Here is a 13,015-nt window from a genome sequence, read left to right on the forward strand (position 1 = left end):
TCAGAACTCTGGGCAGAATACTTATTGGTAAAAGCACATCATATCAAAAGCCACAGGAAGATCAAAGATGCTTTTTGCTAAATACAATTCAGGAGCAATTGCCAAAGCACAAATGACTTTCAAGGTGTGGGAGACATCAAGAATGTGTTAAGCCTTGATGACAGTGGTCTTTGTCTGAATGTCCTCAGGTGCAATTCTCTGAGGCCTCAAGAAATATCCAGGTCACTCTATTATGTACATACCCAGACCCTTGAGGGAAGGAGCCAGAATTATAGAGATGCCTTTTGCCTGTCAACACTGCTCCAGACCTCAGCCTTCAGGGGTAGGGAGGGTGACGGGAAGCAGAGCCTGAAGCCTCACTTCTGGGCAGGCCTTGTGTTCTTAGAAGAATGCACCTGTTAGCAATCAACCAGACAGGATTTTGTAAACATGGAGGCTCTAGATAAAATCAACAAAATGTCTTAACAACAAATATCAAAACGTCTGGGATCAGAAAGCTGCTTCTACAAACCCTCCTTTCTTATTGGAGCTATGAAGACGCCCGCTGTTCCTAGGACCTTGTCTTGGCTGTGAAAATACAGATCCCGAAGACAAATCCCATACGAACATCATTACTTGGTCAAAGCATATTCGAGCTGAAAATTGGGGTCTGCGACTCTCGAGAGCACAGTCCTCGGCAAGTGGCACCAGTCCGCACTCCCTGACTGCTCTCCGCCCCCACTTAGCTGTGGAGCTCACTCTGCTGAGTCAGGCTCCTTGGTGAGAGGTGCCGTGTCCTGTTTTCTTTCCAGGGAAGGTTCAACATCTGCACACAGTGAGCTGTCCCCAGCCATATAGACGGGGGGGACTTTAGCAAAGACACGCACACGCTTGCCCCAGGGACCCGGTGCCCTCCATGCCACTCCCCACCTCACCCCAGTTCCTCCAGGTTCACAGCAGTGAGGGCACAGAACCTCCTGGGTGCTGACTTCTCTCTCCTGCCAGCTGGTGCCTCTCATCAGCTCTTTCTTTCTGCTTTTCAGGTGAAGCCTGTTTGCCTACAAGACCTTTGGCCTCTCTGCTTCTGATCTCTAAAAGCCAGGTCTATAGGTGTTAATCTTGTATCGTGTTCTTTGCAGCTTTCCTTCAGTTTATCTTTTCGTTTTTATTATTTATTTATTTAAAAATTTATTAGTGGGGGGGTAGATAGCATAATGGTGATGTAAAGAGACTCATGCCTGGGGTTCCAAAGTCCCAGGTTCAATGCCCTGCACCACCAGAGCTGAGCAGTCCTCTGGTAAAAAAAAAAAAAAATTGTTTTTTTGATTATTGATTTACAAAATCATGAGATAACGGGTATAATTCTGCGCTGTTCTCATCACCAGACTCCTGCATCCTTAGTCTTTCCATTGGGAACTGCAGAACTTCTTCCAAGGCTATAGACATGGGTCAACTTATTTCTATAACTATATTTATATATAATTGCCTCCCCCATGGTCCTGCCTTTTCCTTTCTAATTCACACATACACCTGTCGCTACTTCTGAATGCCTTTTTTTTTCTTCCTCTCTCTCTCTCTCTTTTTTTCCTTCCCCACCCTCTTCCTTCCTCTTCTCTCTGTGGGTCCTGATGGAACTGGAGTTCAGAGCCCTTTGGTCATCTTTCCCTGATGTTTTTCATATTCCCTCTGGGAATATGAACCAAAATTCTTTTTCGGGTGCAGAAAGTGGGAGTTCTGGCTTCTGTAATTGCTGGGCATGGGCCTTGGCAGGTGAATCCATACTCCCCAGCCTGTTTCTGTCTTTCCCTAATGGGGTAGGGCTTGGGAGAGGTGAGGTCATCTGCCCAGAGAAGTCAGGATGGAGTCATAGTAGCATCTGCAACTTGGTGGCTGAATGTCTTTATCATTCATTTTTTACCTTTTTTTTTTTTTTTTTTTTTGGCCTATGCAGAGATGTATCCATTTGCATTTTCAGATTAACTACCCTGTTTCCTGTGTGGCTTTGAGGTTTGTACAGGGCAAATAAAGGTTCTCTGCAGTGCCAGATTTTCCCTAAACTATGCACATGTATGGGGCAACAGGGCTTTCTGGAATTTATTTGTATGTAAGAAATGAAATTAGATCTTTGCTTTCCCCCCCGCCTTACTACTCACCATTTTCTTCTCTTAAACTTCCTTTAAATCAAATTTATGTAGTTTGGGTAAAGACAGAGATGTTGAGAGGACAGGGGACATGGAGAGGAAGAGAGAGGGAGACTCCTGCAGCCCTGCTTCACTGCTCATGGAAGTCTCCTCCTGCAGGTGGAACCCGGACGCTTTAGCAGGTGCGCCACTGCCCAGCCCCTACCTGTCACTTCCTGACTGCCTCCTCTTACCCACAGATAGTTTTGATGGCTGTCTCACTCTGCTTCTCTGCTCTCTCTGGTCTTTTCTCCCCTTCATCTTTATTTTATTTACTTACTTATTTATTTTCCTTTTTGTTGTCCTTGTTTTTTAGTGTTATAGTTATTATTGTTGTTGTTTTTTATTGTTGTTGTTATTTATATCGTCATTGTTGGATAGGACAGAGAGAAATGGAGACAGGAGGGGAAGCCAGGGAGGAGGAGAGAAAGACAGACACCTGCAGTCCTGCTTCACCACCTGTGAAGCGACTACCCTGCAGGTGTAGGGAGCCGGGGGCTCAAACAGGGATCCTTATGCCAGTCCTTATGCTTTGCGCCACTTGCACTTAACCCGCTGCACTGCCGCCCGACTCCCCCACCCTCCATCGTATGCCTTGCAGAATGTTTAACATGCATACATGTAAAGGAGTTGTAACTCATTTTCCCTCTGTCTTCAGAATTTTCTGTTCCTCCATTGTTGACGTATTAAAATTAACTTTGTGTAATTTTGTCAGATTTTTTTCAACAACACTACTGCTGTTTGCTTGGAATCTTGAGTTAATATTTTGACAGGATAGAATTGTTTCATCTAAGAGCAAGATGTGTCTTTCTATATATTCAGATCAGCGAGGATCCTCTGAGCACTTGTAAAGTTTTCATGTTGTTCCGGACACTTTTTTATTGCATCTTGCTTTCTAAGTTGTTATCATTGAGTCTTTTTGTTTTCTGGCTAGCTTTTTTTTTTTTTTTTTTAATAAAAAAATGTTGTGAGCCATCAACTGACTTGCGTTTTTCTTCCCTGATTGATGCTCATCTCCACGTGTTGTCTTCCCACGTGTCCGATCAGTCACACTGTCTGTACACGATGACCTTTGTCTCCTCTCCAGAATTCACACCTAGGTCTTACTCTTGTCTAATTAATTTGCTTAAGATGGTGAGAATATGTTGGTCACTTGTCAGGGTCTCTGGTGTCATTGCGATTTTCAGTATTTCTTTCATCTACCTTGCTGCTTCCTTTCTTATGTAAAGTGCGTATCTGTTTCTAGTTTACAGAGGTATTTTTTGTAGGGGGAGTGGATTTGGGAATTGATGGTTGACTTTTGTAGTTGTTTATCCAGCCCTTAAAAATTCTTGTTTGGGGGGTCGGGTAGTAGTAGTAGCACAGTGGGTTAAGCGCACGTGGTACGAAGCACAAGGACCGGCATAAAGATCCCAGTTTGAGCCCCCGGCTCCCCACCTGCAGGGGGGGGTCTCTTCACAAGCGATGAAGCAGGTCTGTAGGTGTCTGTCTTTCTCTCCTCTTCTCTGTCTTCCCCTCCTCTCTCCATTTCTCTCTGTCCTATCCAACAACAAAGACATCAATAACCACAACAATAATAACTATAACAATGATAAAACAACAAGGGCAACAGACGAGGAAAATAGCCTCCAGGAGCAGTGAATTCACCGAGCCCCAGCGATAACCCTGGAGGCAAAAAAAAAAAAAATTTGGGGGGGGTTTGGGTGGTGGTGCACCTGGTTGGCACACATGTGGCAGTGCACAGGGACTTGGGTTCAAGTCCCTATTCCCCAATTGCAAGGGGAAAGCTTTGAGAGTAGTGAAGCAGTGTTGCCAGTGTCTCTCTGTCTCTCTCCCTTCCCTATCACCCCAATTCCTCTTGATTTCTGCCTGTCTCTATCCAATAAATAAAGAGAATAAAAAAATCTTCAACAAAAATTTTTTGGTTATTTATAGTATATTACAAGATCATAAGATTACAATGTATAGTCCCACATCACACCCACCATCAGAGTTCCTCACACCTTCCCCAGAGATAAACACCATAGTTTTCAAGAGACTTGGAAAGTTTGTTTGCTTCTAGGTTTGTTTGTTTGTTTGTTGTTTTTACAAGTTCTTGTGAATCAGGTCTCTAGATTCCACCCAGGAATGAAACCATCTGTTAGTTGTCTTTCATCTCTTGACTTATTTTGCTAAGCATCATCATCTCCAGTTCCATCCACTTTGTTCCCGAGGACACGGTATCGTCTTTTTGACGGCAGAGTAGTGTTCTGTGGAATAACTATCCCATAACTTTAGCCAGCCATCTGATGATGGGCGTTTAGGCTGCTTCCACTCTTTTGGCTTTTGTGAATAATGCAGAAGGGTCCATGTGACCCTTCAGATTAGTGTCTGAGTGTCTGTTGGGTGAATGCGTAAGAGTGGCATCGCTGGATCATAAGGCAGTTCATTTTTATTTGTTTTAAGGACCGTCCACACAGTCTCCAAAGGGCCCAGCCCTTGTTCTGTGACCAGGAGATTGCTCCTTGGAGCTGGCATCTTGGGTGCGCCAGGCAGGGGACCCTGCTCTCTTCCAGCCCTCCCAGTGCCCTCAGAGGGTGGAGGTTTGAGTGTCACAGTTCATAAGCGAGACTGGTGTCTTTGTTCATTTCTCCTGGTTTCGTCCATTTCCGGTATTGATATTCTTTTAGCCTCAGCGACAATCTTTGAGCCTCAGCGACAAATCTGGGAGCTTTCTTGTCCTCTCTACGCACTGACATAGCTGGGCAAGTCTTGGGTTTGTGTCTTGGGTTTGTACCTTTTTCTCCCCGAGGGAAGGCGGTCGTGGTTTCAGGCATGCACGTTCTGTGCTCGAGCGCTGAATTACTCTGCCTGCCCCGCACCCCGAGTTTTAGTAAAGTAAATCCACTGCTTCAGTGAGAACAACTGACAGTGTGATTGCCAGGAAGTGAAGACTGTTCTGCCTTTGGGATGGTCATCAGTCTATAAGGAAAGACCTACTCACTGATGTCACCAGGACCCACACAGGTATGAAGACTCTTTGAGAACCAGTGCTAGAACAGTGACCTTGGATTAACAGAGTCTAGAAATACTTTTCATAGTTGTGAAGCAGGTCTGCAGGTGTCTGACTTTCTCTTCCCCCTCTCTATCTTCTTTCTCACCCTCTCTCAATTTCTCTGCCCTGTCTAATTAAAAATAGGAAAAAATATATATAAAAAGAGGGTGGTAGGCTGGGGTAGATAGCATAGTGGCTATGCAAAGAGACTCTCATGCCTGAGACTCCAAAGTGCCAAGTTCAGTCCCCTGCACCACCACCATAAACCAGAGCTGAGCAGTGCTCTGGTTTAAAAAAAAAAAAAAAATTATTTGATTAGGGAAATACTGATTTACAAGAGGACAATTTCTTTTTTAAATCTGCTGTTGGGGAGTCGGGCAGTAGCGTAGTGGGTTAAGCGCAAGTGGCGCAAAGCGCAGGGACCAGAGTAAGGATCCCAGTTCGAGCCCCCGACTCCCTACCTGAAGGGAAGTCGCTTCACAGGCAATGAAGCAGGTCTACAGGTGTCTTATCTTTCTCTCCCCCTCTCTGTCTTCCCCTTCTCTCTCCATTTCTCTCCTATCCAGCAATGATGACATCAATAACAACAACAACAATAACTACGACAATAAGACAAGGGCAACAAAAGGAAATAAATAAAAATAATTAAAAAAAATCTGCTATTAGTGGTTTAATATTGCTTTAGAAGATTGTTAATACTGATTTATAAGATTGTGAGTTTCTTATTTCCCTTGATAGGCGTCCGTCTGCAAACCACACCTAACACCAGCCTGAGCCCTCCTCCACCACAGAGTTCTGGTGCAAGTTTTAAGAAACTCTCATGTCTGCTCAACACCACGAGGTGACTAATCAATCATGCATGGAGAGTTTTGTAAATAAACTGTGCCTGGCCAGATACTTGGATAGTATCTTTGCTTTGTTAACACGTGTGACCCAGGTTTGAGTCCAGAACCCCACTGCACTGAAGAAAACTTTGGTGTACAGTCCGTCTTGATATTCTCTCTGTCTCTCTGAGTTTTCTTGCTAAACTTTTAACTGAGGCAGCAGATTGCGGCAGATTGAATGCAGAAGCAGACAGGCAAGGGCAGCTGTCTTAAGTCAGACAGAGAGATTTACAATAATGTGAAGCAGCACCACTTCTCTTGCTGGATTTCTGTTGTTTTGTTTTTTTTTTTTTGGGGGGAAGCCCCCCCCCCACACACACACAACACACACACACACCAAAATGGATTTTTTTGTTGTTAGCTTGTAGTAAGCTGTCTTTTTTTTTTTTTTTTTTTTTTTTTTTTAGTGGGTAGGTAAATAAACATTTTTAAGATCTCTCCCAGATTCAGTTTCCAGTAGGGGTATTTCAGTAGCCACAAACCATACAGATAAAGTTTTTTTTTTTTTTTTTTTTTTTTTTTTTTTGTGGTGTTCACTGCTTTCTCAGAGCATAAAAGATTCCATGGTCAGAAAGTATGCGAACCACTAATTTCAGTGCTAGAATGACCAGCAGGAGCAAGGGAGGAAGGAGAGAGAGAATGTGAACTTTGGCATCAGAGCCAGCTTCAGATTCTGACCTCACTATTTTCTAGTGGCAAAGTATTTTATTTTGTTGGGCAAATTTAATCTCTTTGAGACCATTTCCTCACTTAAAAATGGGCAGGAATGTAACTGTTTCATCTATTGAAGAGTAAATGATTGTTTGAAGTCGTCTTGAATTTTTTTTTTGACTAATTATTATAGTAGCTTGGATAACTGCCTCCAATCATTTTTAAGTAAATCTTTTTTATTTATTTATTTATTATTGGATAGAGACAGAGAAATTGAGAGAGGAGGAGTGAGAGAGGGATAGAGACAGAGAGACACCTGCAGCCCTGCTTCACCACTCATGAAGCTTTCCCCCTGCAGGTGGGGATCAGAGGCTTGAACCTGGGTCCTTGGGCACTATAATGTGTGCACTTAACCAGGTGCAACACTGCTCAGCCCCCTTCAATCATTTCTTCAGGAAAAAAATTTTATTTATTAGTGATAGAGAAGAGAGAGAAACCAGAGCGTCAGTCTGGCACATGCAGTGCTGGGGATCAAACTTGAGACCTCACACTTGTCAGTCCAGTGCTCTAGCCACTATACCACCCCCGGGGCAGCCCTCCAGTCACTTCTTTTTTAAAAAAGACGCAGAAGGGTCAGTAAAATAGCTCACTTGTATAGTGGGACACTTTGCAGTGTGTGTGATGACCAGGATTGGAGCCAGACCCCCACTACTCTGCAGGGAGCTGCAGTGCTGTGCTTGCTGTCTCCCTCTCCCTCTCCTTTTCCCTCTCCTTCTCTGTCTCATCCTTTCTGAAAAAGCCCATCCATAAAAGTAAAGCCCAAAAGAGAACCAAAGTGTGTGGGGGGTGGGGTGGGGTGGGGTGGGGGGCAGACAGACACACAGAGAGATATTGATTGGGAAGTTATTTGGGATTTGTCTTCTGTTTACATTTATCTTGTATTCATACTGGCAAGGTATTCATGTCTTAAGATCTCCCTAGGACTTCCATACACATCTTTAATTGTATGTGTAAACTTAAAATTTTACAATCAGAAGCGAAGCCGAGTTAATTCAGAACATTCGTTTAACATGATGAGACAGATGGTAATCCTATAAAAAGATGGCATATATTTTTGGATGTGCAAAATAAAAAGGGGGGGGAGAACAAGAAAACAGCTACTCTGAAAAATTCCAGTGTAATCTTTTGCCTGGAAAACCAAGGGGCGAGATGAGAGACCATCTGGCCTAATAGAACTCCCTCTCGTTCCTGTTGTCTGGGACTGAGGCTGGTTTATTCAGCGTCCGTGGAGTGGCGGTGGGACCAGAGCAGTCTTCTCCCCCGTTTCGCGTGACTGTCCCATCAGCAGTGACTTGCTGAGTCCCTTCTTCGAGTGTTCTTGGGGCCGTGACTGAGCTCGTGCTGGGGATCAGATGTTACGGAGAACTCCGGCCACGTTTCTCTGTTTATGTATGGTAGCTTGTCTGCCAGGGGTGCCCGGATCTTCCAGAAACTATGCCGCCGGCAGATGCCAGCGTGCATCCGAGGTGACAATTCCAGGTAGGAGAGGGGGCTGTGTTCTGGTGTCTGATTGTGGGAGCTGCCTGAGCCCAGACTTCCTGATACTTATTATTAGAAATCCTACGGATTGTTACTTTTGTATATTATGTTTGTGCAATACAAGTTGTATGTCTGCCTGGTACATTCCTTGGACTGGTCCATTCCATGATTACTATAAGAATTCCACTCTAGGGAGCCGGGCAGTAGCACAGCGGGTTAAGCACACGTGGCGCAAAGCGCAAGGACCCGCCTAAGAATCCCAGTTCGAGCCCCCCGGCTCCCTACCTGCAGGGGAGTCTTTTCACAGGTGGTGAAGCAGGTCTGCAGGTGTCTTATCTTTCTCTCCCCTTCTGTCTTCCCCATCCTCTCTCCATTTCTCTCTGTCTTATCCAACAATGGCTACATCAATAGCAACAACAGTAATAACTACAGCAATTAAAACAACAAGGGCAACAAAAAGGAAATAAATATTAAAAAAATTTTTTTTTAAGTTTCAAAAGCTCCCCAGCTGATTCTAATGTACAATCAAAATATGGTGACTTCTGGTTCACCAGCGGATACAAGTATTTACATAGGAATCAGTACATGAAAAGCTTTTACCTACTTTAAGAGCACACACTAACCTAAAGACACTAGATCTGTCAATCAATCAATTTTCAGGCATCCGAAGAGGTTGGCACCAGACACAGCCAGGTTCAAGCCCCCCAACCCCTATTTGAAGGGGGGGGGGGGCTTCATGAGCAGTGAGGTAGTGCTGCAGGTGCCTTCCTTCTCCCCACCTCCCTTTTCCCTTGGGACTTCTCTGTCTCTATCTGAGGTATTCCTCTTTAAAGACAGAGGTATCTCTCCATCCCCTCTCCATTTTCTATCCAAAATGCTGAACGCACATGTTACAATGCAGAATGACCCAGGTTCAAGCCTCCCGGTCCCCACCTGTAGGGGGGCCAAAGCTTGGCAAGTTGTGAAGCAGGGCTGCAGGTGTCTCTTTATATCTATCTATCTATCTATCTATCTATCTATCTATCTATCTATCTATTGATATCTATCTCCTCATCCCTTCTCCATTTTTCTATTGTCTCTGCCCAGAAGCTTGAGCGAGCGCACATGTTGCAATGCAGAAAGAAAGACTCGTGTTCATGCCCCTAGTCCTCACCTGCAGGGAGGAGCTTTGCAAGCGGTGAAGCAGTGCTGCAGGTGTCTCTCTCTCCCTATCTCCTCAGTCCCTCTCCAGGTCTCTGTTGTCTCTACCCAAAAGGTTGAGCGCACGTGTTGCTATGCAGAAGGACCCAGGTTCAAACCCCCAGTCCCCACCTGTGGCTTGGGGGGGCGGGTCTTCGCAAGTGCTGAAGCAGGGTTGCGGGTCTCTCTCTCTCTGTCCTCATCCCCTCTCCATTTCTCTCTGTATCCAAAAGGTTGAGTCCATGTCTCTCTCTCTCTCTCTGTCCTCATCCCCTCTCCATTTCTCTCTGTATCCAAAAGGTTGAGTCCATGTGTTGTAATGCAGAAGGACCCCCATGTTCAGGACCCCAGTCATACCTGCAGGGGGGAAGCTTTGCAAGTTGTGAAGCGGGGCTGCAGGTGTCTTTCCCTCTGTCTCCTCATCCTCTCTCCATGTCTCTCTCTGTCTCTATCAAAAAGGTTGAGTGCACATGGTGCAATGTAGAAGGACCCAGGTTCAAGCCCCCAGCCCCCGCCTTAGGTGGTGAAGCAGTGCTGCAGGTGTCTCTCTCTCCCTATCTACTCATCCCCTCTCCAGGTCTCTGTTGTCTCTACCCAGAAGGTTGAGCGCACGTGTTGCAATGCAGAAGGACCCAGGTTCAAGCCCCCAGTCCCCACCGGCGGGGGAGGGGGGAGCTTTGCAAGTTGTGCAGTGGGGCTGCAGGTGTCTCTCCCTCTATCTCATCCCCCTCCATGTCTCTGTCTCTACCTAAAAGGTTGAGCGCACGTGTTGCAATGCAGAAGGACCCAGGTTCAAGCCCCCAGTCCCCACCGGTGGGGGGGGGTGGTGAGCTTTGCAAGTTGTGAAGCGGGGCTGTAGGTGTCTTTCCCTCTGTCTCCTCACCCTCTCTCCATGTCTCTCTCTGTCTCTATCCAAAAGGTTTGAGTGCACATGGTGCAATGTAGAAGGACCCAGGTTCAAGCCCCCAGCCCCCGCCTTAGGTGGTGAAGCAGTGCTGCAAGTGTCTCTCTCTCCCTATCTACTCATCCCCTCTCCAGGTCTCTGTTGTCTCTACCCAGAAGGTTGAGCGCACGTGTTGCAATGCAGAAGGACCCAGGTTCAAGCCCCCAGTCCCCACAGTGTGTGTGGGGGGGAGCTTTGCAAGTGGTGAAGCAGGGCTGCAGGTGTCTCTCCCTCTATCTCATCCCCCTCCATGTCTCTGTCTCTACCTAAAAGGTTGAGCGCACATGTTGCAATGCAGAAGGACCCAGGTTCAAGCCCCCAGCCCCCACCAGTGGGGTTGGGGGGAGCTTTGCAAGTGGTGAAGCAGGGGCCGCAGGTCCCCCCCCCCCCACTCCACCCCCGATTTCTCTCCATCGCCACCCAGCACCTAAAATCTGAAAAGCCAACCCCTAATGCGGATGCTTCTCGCTTGCAGGCGATGGCAGCAGCAGCGCGCAGGTGAAGCGCAGCGCCCCCACCCCAGCATCCCGGATGCCGCGCCCCGGGCCCTCCCGATGGTTGAGGATCGCGCCCCCGGCACAGACTGAGCCCCTTCTCCCCGCCGCCCCGGGGCCGGAGTCAGCATGAAGAAAATCAGCCTGAAGACCTTCCGCAAGTCTTTCAACTTGAGCACCAAGAGCAAGGACGAGGCGGACTTCATGGTGGTGCAGCCGCCGGGGCTGGCGGCCGCGGCCGGGGCCTTCGGGACCAAGGACGAGCCGTCGCTCTTCGAGCTGGCGGGCTGCGAGCTCCCCCTGGCGGCGGCGGCCGAGGACGACAGGCTGGGCAAGGCGCGGCCGCCCAAGGCCGAGGGTCTGATGGGCACGCTCAAGCGCCGCCTGTCGGCCAAGCAGAAGCAGAAGGCCAAGGGCGGCCCTGCCTCGTCGTCGTCCTCGTCGTCGGGGGCCCCGGACGACGACGCCTTCTCGTCGGCCTCGGCACCGCTGGCCTTCAAGGAGCCCCGGGCGCCGCGGCCCATCCGCTCCACGTCGCTGCGCGCCCACCATTACAGCCCCACGCCCTGGCCGCTGCGCCCCACGGCCTCGGAGGAGACATGCATCAAGGTGGAGGTGCGCGTCAAGGCCCTGGTGCACGCCCCGGGGCCCGGGCCGGCCCTCAACGGGGTCCGCAAGGACTTCCGCGAGCTGCAGGCCGATCCCCCTGGGAACCCAGGCCCCGATCCCGCCGGCCCCCGCAAGGGGGCGCCCTCGCCCTTGCCCGGCCCGGCCGCCGCCGAGCTGCACCTGCAGCTGGACGCGGAGCAGGTGCCCGCGGTGCCCGCGGTGCTCGGGCTGGTGCCTCAGGACTACATCCAGTACACCGTGCCTTTGGACGGCGGGCTGTACCCGCTGGACGGCGCCTCGCCCATGGAGGTCTCGGCTGGGCCGCCCCCCGGCAGGGGCACCCCCGATCCCCCGCACCCCCCGCACCCGGGGGACCCCGAGCTGGTGGGAGCGCCCCCCGAGCTGTTCGGGGAGCCGCCGGGGCCCGGCCTGCTGCGGGGTCCCCCCGGGCTGGTCCTGCAGAGCCCCCCGGCCGGCCGCCCCCAGCCCCCGGACGCCGCGCCGCCCCCGCCGCTCTCACCGCTGCTACCTCCCCCGCGGGCCTCGTCGCCGCCGCCGCTGCTGCAGCGCCACCTGGCGGGCCTGGCGGGGCTGGCGGGGCCCGACGCGGGGCGCTGCCCGCTGGACCTGGACCCCGCCGGCCCCGGGCACCCCGGGGTGGCGCGGGTGTACGACTCGGTGCCGGGCGGGGGCGCTCTGGGCGGCAGCAGCCTGACGGAGGAGCTCAAGAAGCTGGCCCGGCAGGGCTGGTACTGGGGCCCCATCACGCGTTGGGAGGCCGAGGGCAAGCTGGCCAGCGTGCCCGACGGCTCGTTCCTGGTGCGGGACAGCTCGGACGAGCGCTACCTGCTGAGCCTGAGCTTCCGCTCGCACGGCAAGACCCTGCACACCCGCATCGAGCACTCCAACGGCCGCTTCAGCTTCTACGAGCAGCCCGACGTGGAGGGCCACACGTCCATCGTGGACCTGATCGAGCACTCGATCCGGGACTCGGAGAACGGCGCCTTCTGCTACTCACGCTCGCGGCTGCCGGGCTCGGCCACCTACCCGGTGCGGCTCACGCACCCGGTGTCGCGCTTCATGCAGGTGCGCTCGCTGCAGTACCTGTGCCGCTTCGTCATCCGCCAGTACACGCGCATCGACCTGATCCAGACGCTGCCTTTGCCCACCAAGATGAAGGATTACCTGCAGGAGAAGCACTACTGAAGGGGGTGGGGGTGGGGAGGGGCGCCCCCACCTGCACCCCTCCCCAGATCTCTATCATGCACACACACACGCACACCACACACACACACACACACGCGTGCGCGCCCCTCCAGCCCCTGCAGCTGGCACTTTGCAAAAGGGGGAGCAGAGGAGGCCCAACAAACAAAAAGAAAACAGTTTACAGACTTCCTATTCGCTCTCCGAAGCTTTTGTTTGTTTTATTTTTTAAAATTTTTTATTTTATTATTTTTTTTGCCTCCAGGGTTATTGCTGGGGCTGGGTGCCTGCACTACGAATCCACTGCTCCTGGAGGCTCT

The 13,015-nt window shown here is 50.1% G+C and overlaps 1 protein-coding gene across 1 annotated transcript in view; it reads left to right on the forward strand.

Moving 5' to 3' along the window:
* The window catches only part of SOCS6 (suppressor of cytokine signaling 6), a 31,244-nt gene extending 18,477 nt beyond the window's left edge, over positions 1 to 12,767 (forward strand). The window contains exon 2 of the mRNA XM_060174035.1: positions 10,865 to 12,767. Within this exon, the coding sequence (XP_060030018.1) occupies positions 11,013 to 12,698 (1,686 nt within the window). The 5' untranslated portion in view covers positions 10,865 to 11,012 and the 3' untranslated portion in view covers positions 12,699 to 12,767. The remainder of the gene's footprint in view (positions 1 to 10,864) is intronic.
* Positions 12,768 to 13,015: the final 248 nt, after the last annotated feature.

The sequence above is a fragment of the Erinaceus europaeus genome, chromosome 15, assembly GCF_950295315.1.
Source record: "Erinaceus europaeus chromosome 15, mEriEur2.1, whole genome shotgun sequence".
NCBI classification, from domain to species: domain Eukaryota; kingdom Metazoa; phylum Chordata; class Mammalia; order Eulipotyphla; family Erinaceidae; genus Erinaceus; species Erinaceus europaeus.